We start from the raw sequence: 12,882 nt of genomic DNA on the forward strand, positions 1-12,882 counted from the left end.
ACAAAGCTGCTGCAAATTTGCTTTATCCCAGTGACCTTGCTCATAGCATTTCCCCTTTCTGGGAGATAAATTAAGCAACTGAGATTTAATTGGGGTCTGAGGTATACCTAGGTTGGCATGAAATCTTTCATAGAAGTGCAGGAAACAGCTTTCTATAAAACATAAACTAAGTATAGTGTCTTTGGGTGTTGGCTCCCACTTACTGTGAGCCAGAGTATGGCATTTTCAATGACACAGAAGGTGCTATTAGTTCAGTCCAGTGGTCTTCAAACTTTTGAATGCTGCGCCCCCCAGAATAAAAAGAAAATCATTGCCCCCCCTCAGAATTGTTCACAATTATTTTATTCAATTTGTAATGTTTAAGTATGTCTAGACTTATTTAAACATTAGAGTTATGTTAGATCTTTTAAAAATGGCCCATTACAGAGTTGCTGAGTGCTGATCATATGTTTTCAGCTTAAAACAAAGAACTGCTATCATCATGATGCTTCTTTTGACCAGAGCCTGCCCCCCCCCCCCCCGGATCAGGGGCAGGCTGCTCTAGGGGGGCCCGCCCTCCAATTTGAATACCCCTGTATTTGTTTGCTTTTGGCTTTGCGCTGCCACGCAGCGTCTCACTGGTTTGAGGCCGCGCGTCCTTGCGTGGTGTGTGCCCAGGGCGAGTTTGCTCCTGGTGGCTGCCTGAGGTTAAGGTTGCCTGCAGCATCTCTGTATTGCTGCAAGGAAGGAAAATGGGAGCGTAATAATTTAGTAGTCCATGCTATATTTTCTTCGTTGGGTTAAGGTCTCCTCTTCAAGTATTTAGTCTTTGAATTGCCCAAGGTAAAAGGGCCGCCTATCATTTCCTGTTCCTTCCCACAGGTTTATATCCTGTTTTGGACTGTAAAAAGGAGACCAGACCAGTTTAAACTTGCATTGCAACTATGCTTGTTTGCTTGTTGCTCACTCGTTGGACTCACTGTTTTTTTAATATTCTGCTCCTTTTTTCAAGCTTCGTTGCTCTGCTCATCCTGTTGATTGGCCTGGAGTGGTGGAAGGTTTTTGTGATACTGCATCCAGTTTTTCCCTTCCATCGTGCTTCACTTCTAGTTGCATCTCTTGACTACCTGTGACAACTCTGTATTGTGAGGTTGCTTCAGGATGTGGTCAGGGCCGGACTGGCCGTAGCGGGCACCGGGCAATCCCCTGGTGCGCTGAACGGGTGGGGGCTGGTTTTGTTACAGGGCCGTTTTTGCAGCATAGCTGCAAAATTGGCCCTGTACCAAAATCGTCTGAAAACCGGTCCTGCAAAGAGCTCAGCCGCACCCCCAATCCGCCCTTTGTCAGGGCCGGTTTTGGTTCCCAGTCCGGCCCTTGATGTGGTCTGGATTCTTCACCTCAAGAAGAGGCTTCGGTCGTCGGTGAAGGGACCTGCCCTTGGGGCAGATTTACCAAGGGTTTTTCTGCTTGCAAAAATTAAATATAGGATTTGCAATCGCTACAGAACCTTTTAGATATGTACTAGAGGGCATAATTACCTAAAGTTCATGCAACACAGGGCAGCAAGCAAAGTTACTGTACTGCGTTAATTGAAAGGGAAACGGCAGAAAAGCGCAATGTCCACTAAGAAATGGTGCATTTCTGCTGTCTCCTAGCGCTGGTGCACTGTGTACAGCCTACTTTCCTGCACAGAAACAATCCTTAAAGGCAATTTCCTCTTTCTACTTAATGTAATGACAGTGATGCAACAGCAGGGTTCGAGCAGACCAACTGAACAGCAAATCATGAAATAATAATTAAACATATATTTAGTAGTTTTCTCTCTGATAGGGAGTTAGACAATCTGGGCATGCCTGAGCTTCTGCTCAACACCACCTTACATTTGTCAGTCCCTACGGGTTCAAGTTCCACATTGGCACCAATGCACTTATAAAAAGGGGAGGGACAACCATACTGGGCGGAGAGGCTTACCTGAACTTTGAGGTCCCTCGTTTGCGCTTTCATCACCTTAGTACCTCTCAATAAAAGCTTTTGATCCAGCATTGCTGACACACGTTTTTGGTGGCCCCTAATGATATCTCAGGGATCTTGGGTTCTATCCAAACCTCTTTTCCAGACTTCATCAACAATGCATAGTACAAGGGTGACTTTAAGACGGGTTTAGAAGTTCATGAAGAGAGTAATATGCACATTGCATATATAGCATATGTATATTTTGGGCACATGACATTAAGAACAACACTCCCACCATGATTTCACTGCATCCCAAGTGTCTCTTAATGTCTCCAACATCTTCACATATTGAAAAACAAAATAGACGTTCCCGAGCAAAAACAAGGCAATTCAGCCACTTAAACAGTAAATCTCAATGTGAGTGACACGAATAATCCAGAGTCCAGTGAATCAAAGATAAGTGTATTCTTCTTTATTTTCCTTAGTCTTCTTTGCTCGCATTAACAGCACCAAGATAAGAACAGTAGCCAACACGTGTTTCGTCTCGGGTAAGTTGCCCGGCGACCAAGGACCAACAATACTTACTTTGAATACTGGTGGCGAACGGAGCACTCTCCCTTCCCCGTCTTGTTGGTCCTTGGATATATTGACCTACCCCTTTCATATGATTTTGTGATCGGGATTGAGAAAGTGTTTTAAGAGATATATATTTACTGTACACAGACGATCAAAATTGTATGGACCCACTTATAATACATTATTGATGTGGTGGATTAATGAACATATTTTTTGGATGTGATTATTGTTATGCCCTGAGGAAGTCGCCGGGCAACTTACCCGAGACGAAACACGTGTTGGCTACTGTTCTTATCTTGGTGCTGTTAATGCGAACAAAGAAGACTAAGGAAAATAAAGAAGAATACACTTATCTTTGATTCACTGGACTCTGGATTATTCGTGTCACTCACATTGAGATTTACTGTTTAAGTGGCTTAATTGCCTTGTTTTTGCTCGGGAACGTCTATTTTGTTTTTCTTGTTTTTCCCCTTCACCTTGTGTGACGGAGAAATATTGGGGCATAGGTGGCTGTCCCTTTGATGTTTCCCTAGAGCACTTCTCTAATTCAGCATCATACTATTGACAGGATCTTGTATATGCGCGAGGGTGTAACCCTGCCATGGTTCTAAGTTTCATTCATCTTCACATATTGGTACTCCTGCTGCCTTTTGGGAATGCCTCCTGTGAAAGGCAGACACAATTAGTGAGTGCTTCTGGTGCGACCCAGCTGGTTCTGGGAACGCTTTTCTGTGATGCTTAAAAGCTCAGGCTTCATACCCCTGCCCGCCTCTCACCTGTCTACTCTCACCCCACTCTGACATGCTGTCAGAGCTGTCACGTTACACAGCAATGCCTGAGAGTCAAATAGCAAAAATGTGCTCTTACAGCAACTTGAACTGCTATATAGAAATTCATGACATTGTGCCTAGAAGCCTTTCTCCTAGGGGAGCTACATGGTTGATTCAAGGGATGAGATGAAGACTAAAAAAGATGCCAGCGTTCTGCTGCTGAGAGCTGCCTTTGTGCCATGGTGGGCAATCCTCCCATGGCAGCACATGATCATCAATAGCCGTGCAGAGCTGGTCCACTCCTCTTTCAGGTACAGATGGGCAAGAGAGATGGGTGAGCGCTGCCAGTGCCCTCAGCCCTATGTGCCTCTCCGCATCTCCTTTCATGGTTAAGTAATACTGTACAATGGGATAGATAGAATCCATTTTGGCTTTCACCGTCAATCCACAATATTACCTCCACCTAAGCAGGACCAGTCCAGATTGTTCACTTTTAGCCATCTTAAAGTTATTTAGGGCCCTGGGCCATGATGTACTTCCCGCGTCCCTTCATGGATCATTTGGACCTGATGGCGCTAAAAATACAGCGGCGTAGAAGGCAGACGGGAATGCACAGAGACAACGCTGGAAAGGCAGATTTAGGAGTTTGTTTAACTGACAACACTTATAGAAGTTCAACTCTTTCAGGTACACCTTTTGAACTTAAACATTTTATGAACACTTGGATATCTTTAAAAAAAATGTTCAAGTACAGTGGTTTGTTTATTTGTAAACATAGAACAACTTAATAGCTTCTTGACTTTGAAGCAGAGGAAGGCTTGTTTACATTGATGCATTGAGACTGCATGATTATAAAGACTTGTCCTTAAGTTTGTTAGTGAATATAAAAATACATCGAGATGGCTGCGATATTACATACATGGCTTCTCAGTAAAAACTCTTTCAAACTGTACCTCTTTAGATTACTTTGACAGTCTGAAGGAGAAGCTGCTAATATTAGGGGACAGCAATATAATCCCGAATGAGATCATCATTAGGGCATCAGTACCAGGTTTACCTTTTAATTCACTGGCCTGTAAAAAAAAATGGTCTAGGGCCATTTCTATAAAAAAAACACATTGGCTTTCCGAAACTTTGACTATTGCAAACATTTGAATAAGGGCGGGAATCATAATGGTTATTGTAGCAATTAATGATAAGCAATAGATCCCCTCTCGCAAATGTAAGTAACAGGGCCAATATATTCAGAGATGCAGCTGTTATGGGCGTGAACCTTATATTGAAGTGATGTGGAGAGCCCTGTCAACAGGCCCCCTGTGGCCCTGCTCCTTGGGGATGGAGAAGCATGAAGAGCATATGACAAAGAGACATTCATGGGAAGAACCTCTGGTGGCCAAAGTCTCTTGAAGAAGGAACATTTTGAATTGTCAAATGAACTTAATCCAGAACACATCCATCTTAGTGCACAAGCCTGCCATATCTCATGAAATAAACTCCACACAGCTAAATAAATTCTCCCTGTTACTACAAAACATTCCCTTTAGCAGGATAATGCTAACATTACCTGATTTGGATTCAGGCAAGGAAGGCTGTAAAGACAAATAACCATTTTTAGCAACATTATGGGAAACCATGGCAGTTATTACATTACAAATATCTTGTATACTACATTCAGACTACAAAATTGTGATAAGGAATAATGGGTTCTAGGCAATCATTCTCAGTCAGAAATTCCAGTAGAATACATCGGAAGCAAGGGCATTTCTGGGGGCGTTAACTTGTGTGATTGACAACTGAAGGACCAATCTGTGAAACTCCTTGCTCGATAAAAGTAGCCTAGAAGTACAGCTTTAATTTGCATTTGAATATTATAAATCCAACTAAGCTTAGTAAATGTAAGGCTCAAAAAGATGGGAGTTATGAAATTAATAATCACAGATTTTCGTGATTTCTAATCCAAGAAGTCTTCCTAAACATCTTAACTTAGTTGAAACCTACTGTCTCATCTCCAATGTTCTTATCTTACCAGTGTATAATTGTATTTTGTATTTGCTCAGTGTCTTCAGAATGTTCCACTTAAAGAGGCGGGACATTCAGCAGCTCCATCACAGAAGGAGTGGCCTCCGGGGAAGCAGGATGGTGGAGCAGAGCTCCACTGGCCAGCCTCTGAGTCGAGTTATCATTCTTCTGCTCTTTGTAAGAGTGGTCCTCCACACAATGCTTGTAATCACTACTGTCCTCGTTGGGTGTAGTGTCGCATGGTGGTAAAGAGGAAAATCTGGAGTTAAGAGACAGATATTGGGGGAGGCTCAAGGGGTCAGTTTAGAGCCTATAATAAAACATTATGTAAATGGATTTCAATGCAATGTTATGCTATGGTGATTTGTATAGCACACTAATCACCCGAGAGGGTATCCATTCCACCAGCAGGGAGCTCGTGCCTTATCACTTGTATTGTTTTACTGCAATTGTTCTTTCATTGTGGCCCAAAACAAATGTGTCCTCAGACCTAGACTCCTCTGAGGGGAAAATAGCCTGGAGAGAAGCCTTAGCGCATTGAAACTGATGCTCTTCAAGGGCCACTTGAGCATTGACTACTTCCACTGCTTTCCCTAAAAGAAAATGTTTCATTGTGACAACAGGTAAAAGGCTCTTACTGGAAAAATCCTCCTTGAGAGGGGCTGCTACCTTTCTGTTCCCCATTCTAAAACTTGACATAGCGTGCTATATGGACCGCTAAGAGTATACAGGAGCCACCAGATGGGGCCTGTCCGTCCTCTTCCACCCTCTGCCGGACAATGGAAGGGCCCATCCTCGGCCTGGGCTTCACCAGCGTGCAATCCGCATCCACCCAGCACTGCGGGTACAATGGCCACCATCTAGATTGTCAGTGCATCAGCTGGTCAAGTCTTCATTAAGTCTTCTTCCACCGGGGTGCTGGGTGTTGTAATATCGCCCTCAGCCAGACAACAAAACAGGCCGTCTGGACCTTTGTGTCCAGCAATCCTCACTTTCACTGCAGGATAATATGTAACAAAATACAATAGGATATTCATGTGCTGGACAGCTTTCATGCAGCATGTACTACTATTCAACAGTGACACCAGTTTCCAGGAGGTATCATTGAACATGCACCGATAGACCTGTGCAGTCACTCAGTGCCTGAGGGTATAAAAATTGAGGGACAGCTCCAGTGATTCGGTGTGGCGGAAGCGTGTGTCACAGCCAGAGCCGGCCCTTGCTCAGATAGGTCCATGGGTGGAAATAAATGTGCAGGCCTCGCTGCAGCTGGTGAATAAAATAAGGTAGCAGGGGGTCCATTTTGTGTTTACAGGTCACTCATACATCATAGCAGTAACTGACCTCTGAGCACAAACTTCTCGGCACCTCCTCCAAATATTCGGATACCACTCACAGCGTAGCTCGATCACACTAGTGCCAAGTTGTTGGTTGTGTGAATGGCGGTGTTGGTGTGTGTTGAGCGGGGGGTGAGAACCAAAGAGCCATTGCAAAACGGGAGAATTCTGCTTTAATAAAGCAGACCATACACAAGTATTTCCTGGTCAAATCCGTCAGTGGGCGAGAGCCCTGTCTCCTTTTGAATATGTCAAACAGGAAGTCACTCCTTAACATTTTTGCGGCTGGATATCTTCCATCAGCTTCTGTTTCCAAAGGGGGCCTGCTATCAATCGTCTAATCTGCCTGGTTGTAGCTGTGGTGATATCTTGATTTGTGACACATGCATGTTGTACTTGTGTATCTGAAATGCTCAAATCTTCGCCAGAAGTATATCAGGCCTCTTTTGATTCCTGAAGATTTTAGACAAATTAGACCTGCATATCTTTTCTTAAAGTTGCTAGCGACACCAAAATTGTGGTTTTTTGTTTCTCGTTTTCTCTCTGGTGTCCTATTTGCAAGTCGCTAAGCTCTAGGATTCTAGTACCTAGCCCTTGTCGCGATATTTGTATCTATTTTTAACCAATTATTTTAATATGTTATAGCAAAGTCTTTCATCTAACTTTTATCCCATATATTTTTTATTGGATGTATGCTATCATGATTTCTTGCTTCTGCGCAAAGAGTTGTACTTTTTTATGATTTATTGCTGCTGAATGAGATGTACGCTTTTTGATTTTAACAAAAATCGAGTAAAGTTTAATGAACTGAACTGAATCATTGGAGTCAAGTTAGAGGGACACTGCTGTCTGCAGGACTTTAATGCAGACTGCTCCGTGTACCCCTCTGAAAATTGACACTCTGGGCCCAGCTCGCCCACGCTAAAAGCTGGCCCTGGTCAGAGCTGCACAGCTACCAACTTTGTGTAGGGCACCAGTGTGGCGTTGACTGCACAGCAGGGGCATTTGTCTCATCCAGACACAGACTGCTCTCTCTGCCAACCCATTAATGAAGGTGCAAGCGGGTTAAGTCTGCAATAAATAAGGCATACAGCAGATGATGTAGGGATCTTGTTGCTGAAGAATGAAGGGTTGCAGAATGTGAATGTCATAAACCTGATGTGCTTTGCTGTAACTCGCCACTGCCTGCTTCAGAGAAGAGGGATTTCTAGGGAAATAGCAGCATGGTTATGAGCCAAGTATGACTGGAGACATCTCTGAGATCTTGAGCCAGGAGATGAAAGCGTGTGAGCATAGGAAACTCTTGCACCAACTCCACCTCCTGACACCAGTGATGTATCCTGACACCAGTGATGCATCCCTCCCAAAACCCATAGCAATGTGCTACTTCGCAAGACCAGACAACTTCTCAACTAAGGCAGGTGGGGTTTAGATTCCACTGATCAATGGGAGGATAATCCTCTTGGGTAAGATGGCTGCCACTCAAACATGATGCCTCAAGAAGATGTCTGGCTTGAGCCCTTGCCCAGTACTGCTGGCAGCCATCTCTCCTGCAGAGCACGATTGGCAAAGTGGCGGCATCCAGGTGTAGTTCAAGTACTGCATCCACATCCCACTCCCCTGCACTGCCTGGACAGATGAGGCGCTGACCATAAACCCCTCTGCCAATCACAATACTCCAATAGGTTAATTCAAATATTAGAGACACTTCAAGCAACCTGCTCATGAAGTCAGGTCCAGAGCCATTAGTGGCAGAAGTTCTAGCCTCACGCTCATCTCTATTGTTTTTTGGTGTTGATAATACGAGCTCAGAAAAACAGTGGCCAAGCCCAAATAAATATCATAACAGTGCTAACACATTAGTTGAGGAAGGAGTACATGAAGGATATTCCCTCTAGGCCCAGCATAAACTCATGGACGCTAGTGCATATTTTGCATTCAAAGTCCAGTTTGTTGTCTTCGCTTCACCACTCCCTTCCGTGCCCAGACTTTCGATCAATTGTTAGTGGCAGCAGAACTGACCTAAACACTAGTACAGGTATGGTATGAGCAAAAACTAGAAAGCATCCTCCTCAAAAAGGGCCCAATTCTAAGTTGGGAATCACAGGCAGAGAGCCAGGCATGGGTGAAGATTTACAACTGTCAGAAATCACAGACCTTTCTAAGAGTACTCCTGGAAATCTGTGACACTGACGGGTTTTCAGGAGTACTCTTGGAAAATTCACATTTTGCATGAAGAGATATATATGCATGTATGCTTGCTAATGTGAGACTCTTCAGAGAAAATGCAAAACTAATATGGGTGGTGTTCCTTTCTCCCTCCTATTCTCGTAACAGAGTTAGCCCTGCCTTCACGATGCAAAGTGTTCAGACAGACAGGAGTTTGTACATACACCCGGTTGTGTAGGTTTGTGGGAGCGCACAAACGCACAGGGCATTTCGGAGCACTCCCTATCCACTCTTTGCCCTGGGAGTAGATTTTCTCACTTGAAATCACTGGTGTGAGTAAATCTTTTTACAAGCGTGAAACTACCTTTTGTGTAAAAATGTTTTGCTCATTCAAAACAGAAGCTAACTCTATGTGCAAGCTAAACTTACATGTGGAAATAGTGTTGTGAACTGAGACCAAGGATACCAAAGCAGTGGCGTAGCTGGGGGGGTAGCGAAGGGGGGTGTCGAGCGCAAGGTAAGTTTTCCTTAATATTATTTGTTTCGTCGTCTGTCGCCTCCACCCACCCTCCGCTCTTACCGTCACTGGGCGGCAAACTCAGGGGTCGCCCGGAGGGGGGGGGTGGGGGGGGGCAAAAGCTCTAGCTACGCCACTGTTCCAAAGCACACAAAGTGATGTAAACATGCAACTGTCCTATGCTACTGAAAAGTAGCATTATACACAACACTGATGGTCAGAGATGCTTCTTGGTCACAGATCACCATCACATGGTGTAGTAGTTTCATAACAGTCATTACATAACATACAGGAGTGTGTGCAACCGTGCACATCACAGTCATTTGAAAGGCCATCTGGTTTTTAGGTCTTGTCTGCCGACAGTGCATGCGCTTCCGCTGCGAGGGGTATTGTTTACAGTAAAGGGCTTGGAGCTCCCATTGCTTACCATTCATTAGGTTCATTTGCTGCCTCCCAATTGGCCAGATTGTGCTGGGGCGTCACTTCCTTTTCTTGATGTTGAGGTTGGAGCAAGCACAGATTGCTTCATCTTGATTAGTATCCGTCTGCTGCTTGCACTGTGATTGAGGTACTCTTTCTTCTTCCCCGCCCCCCCCATGCCAGTGGTGATTCGTCCCCTTCCCACCTACCCCTTCTCCATATTACTTCTTCTCCTCCCAACCAACCCATCTATGTGTTGCTGCTTGCCCTCCTATTTACCACTTCTCCATTTGGCTTAACCCCTTCTCCTTGGGGATGCCCCCTCCCACATACCACTTCTCTGTCTGTGTGGCTGTCTCCCTTCCCACCTCTTCTCCCCATCATCGTTGCTTGCATGTACCCCCGCACCCTTCACCATCCTTACTTGTCCGTACCACCTGAAACAAAAAGCACTATGATGTGGCAGTAGCACTGGCTGCGTTGTGGGGCTTTTTAAAATAACTTTACTTTTAGCCATGCTGCTGTACAACATGACTAAGAGACACTGGCATAGCCAATAGCTCTTGCATTGGTGAGATCCATTGGCTTCGCCTATGTTTGTTTATTTGAGCAGAGCTTGTTGACTTTACCCATCAAATAGTAACGTTGAGTAAGGTCCCTAGGATATCCACAGTCATTTTGCAGGAGAAAAAATGCAAGTGATGAATTTTATTTGAGATTGCTTGCATATATGTGAAACATTCTCAAAGACCTACTGAATTTTACAATTTGATATTTCCACGATCCCAAACTTTCTATCAATTGAAAACAGCAATTGACAAGAACATCATGTTATAAGATAAACAAAAGTTTCTTTATAGTCTGTACAATAACATTTTATCTTTCCAAGCACCCATTATAGCCTAAAGATGTTATTGTCTTGGTTGTAAAGTTATGTATGAAAACAGACAACTGAAAGCACACTGTGGCACAATTTTGATGGAACATAGTGATATGCCATTTTGTAATGCATTTTAATTGGTGGGTCAAATATTTGATAAAACACAGATGAAACACTGTCTTGGTCTGTATTTCTGATGGTTTGCTACATGAAGAATTTCAGACTGCTTCCACATATATATATTTTAACCCATTTATTTTTCCCCTTAGGAAGTACCACCTATCCATCGACATGCAAAAACATCTCACCCTTTGCATATTAATTTCCTTTTCTTTTTTCCTGGTAAGACAATTTTCGTTTTTTTATGTTATTGTGCAGAAAACCATGCCAGTCCCGCTGATGACTTTATTTGAATGATGCAGTTAATGAACAACTGATTTTGAAGGGTCACATATTAATACACATGCAATTCACTTACATATGTATTGATCTGTTCCTTACCAAATACAGATGCAATCATGATATAATTTGGGAGCAAATGTTTGCTAGCAAGTTCAAGTTGTTTTAAATATGGCTGACTTAGCACAACCCATAGTAAACAGTGTTTGAGAATTAAAATTAACATTAGTATGTATTTTAATTGAAAGAGCTATTTATATGTGTTATAACTTCTCATTTAATTATATTTATTTTCAAGAAATAGAATTTAAAAAAAAGTCATATTATTTAGAAGGCTGGGTTTATCAAGCTGCCACATACTAAAATCCAGCCAGGGTTTCAGGATATCCTCAATGAATATGTATGTGTAGTCAGTCAAAAGAAAAGGAGAGGTAACCTCCTAAGTTTTAGAGGGGTGGGAGAAAACCTGTTGTTTTTTAACAGACTCTTACCCACACATTTCTACGTGTCATGCTTCATCATCAAGTCCCCCAATAGACAAAAGTGTCTGCTGGGTGGGCTCACCCCACAGGGGTTAGCTTGGTCTGTAAGATTGGGGGATAAGATTGGGGGAAGGGGGCGAGCTTCATAGTCTCCAACAATCGGGCTGGCATATAATGTTAAAATATATTATACAACAAGCAGGGGCAGTGGAAAGGGGGAAGAATACGGATTGGTAAGAGTACTAAAAGAGAAAACACAATATTTTTCAAAATAACTAATATTTTTGAGACCTTTCAAAACAGAGAGGGAGAGAGTGCGTGTGCACTTTTTTCTGTGTGTAAGTAAAGATTTCTGGTGAAATCTGACTGACATCTCACAATACCCGACTGAAAGGACCGGTACCTGACCATTTATCGGAAAATATATATTTACCGGGGGGTGGAATACCCCAACCACCCCCTTGAAGCTACGCCCCTGTCAACCCCACGCTTGGGCAAAACAATTTGATATAATGAATAGCACGTTACTGGGAGCCAGAAAAAATGAGAAAGACTAGACATATAATACTAAAAAACTTCACAATCTATCTATCTATCTATCTATCTATCTATCTATCTATCTATCTATCTATCTATCTATCTATCTATCTATCTATCTATCTATCTATCTATCTATCTATCTATCTATCTATCTATCTATCTATCTATCTATCTATCTATCTATCTATCTATCTGTCTGTCTGTCTGTCTCTCTGTCTATCTGTCTATCTCTCTGTTCTAATTATTTCAAGTAACTATAACGTGTGCCCTAAAGTAACTATAGCTTGCACCCTGCACAGTGTTATCATCAATTATGTCATTAAAGATGTTGCAGTGATGTTATCCATGGTGTCACAGAATATATAATTAGTGATAATATTGGGGGTAATTAGCAATGCATGGAGAGAGCATGAGTTATAGTTACATTATGGCTCGAGTTATAGTTACTTGATGTGAGGAAATGCCTTTTACGTGCTCATCCCCAAAGATGCTGCTGGTTTTTCGTCTCTGCCAGTGCAGTGAGGGCTACTAACCATACTTCATTGCTAGTATTCTAATCAATTACAAAGTGTATGTTGAATTGGCTACCCCCAATTGGCATAGTCTGACTTACTTATAAGTCCCTAGTATATGATGCCAAGGGTACCCAGGGCATGTAAGTTGGAGTGCCCACAAAGGGCTGCAGCACTGATTGTGCTACACTGTGTGACACTAAGTACAAAATGGCTGCCAGCCTGTCACTACAGCCTGGTCGAGCAGTTCTAAAACTGCTGGGTCAACTTTGCCATTTAAATTGTTTAAGCCTTGCTGCTCGAAGCCAAAGCTAGCACAGGTTGAGCTA

The 12,882-nt window shown here is 43.0% G+C and overlaps 1 protein-coding gene across 1 annotated transcript in view; it reads left to right on the top strand.

Annotated features, from left to right (window-relative positions):
* CDH17 (cadherin 17) overlaps positions 1-12,882 on the top strand; it is a 336,495-nt gene that overhangs the window by 20,761 nt on the left and 302,852 nt on the right. Inside the window, exon 2 of the mRNA XM_085605267.1 lies at positions 10,890-10,962. Coding sequence (XP_085461393.1) covers positions 10,912-10,962 — 51 coding nt within the window. The 5' untranslated portion in view covers positions 10,890-10,911. The remainder of the gene's footprint in view (positions 1-10,889; positions 10,963-12,882) is intronic.

Source organism: Triturus cristatus, chromosome 5_1 (genome assembly GCF_964204655.1).
Source record: "Triturus cristatus chromosome 5_1, aTriCri1.1, whole genome shotgun sequence".
Taxonomy (NCBI): domain Eukaryota; kingdom Metazoa; phylum Chordata; class Amphibia; order Caudata; family Salamandridae; genus Triturus; species Triturus cristatus.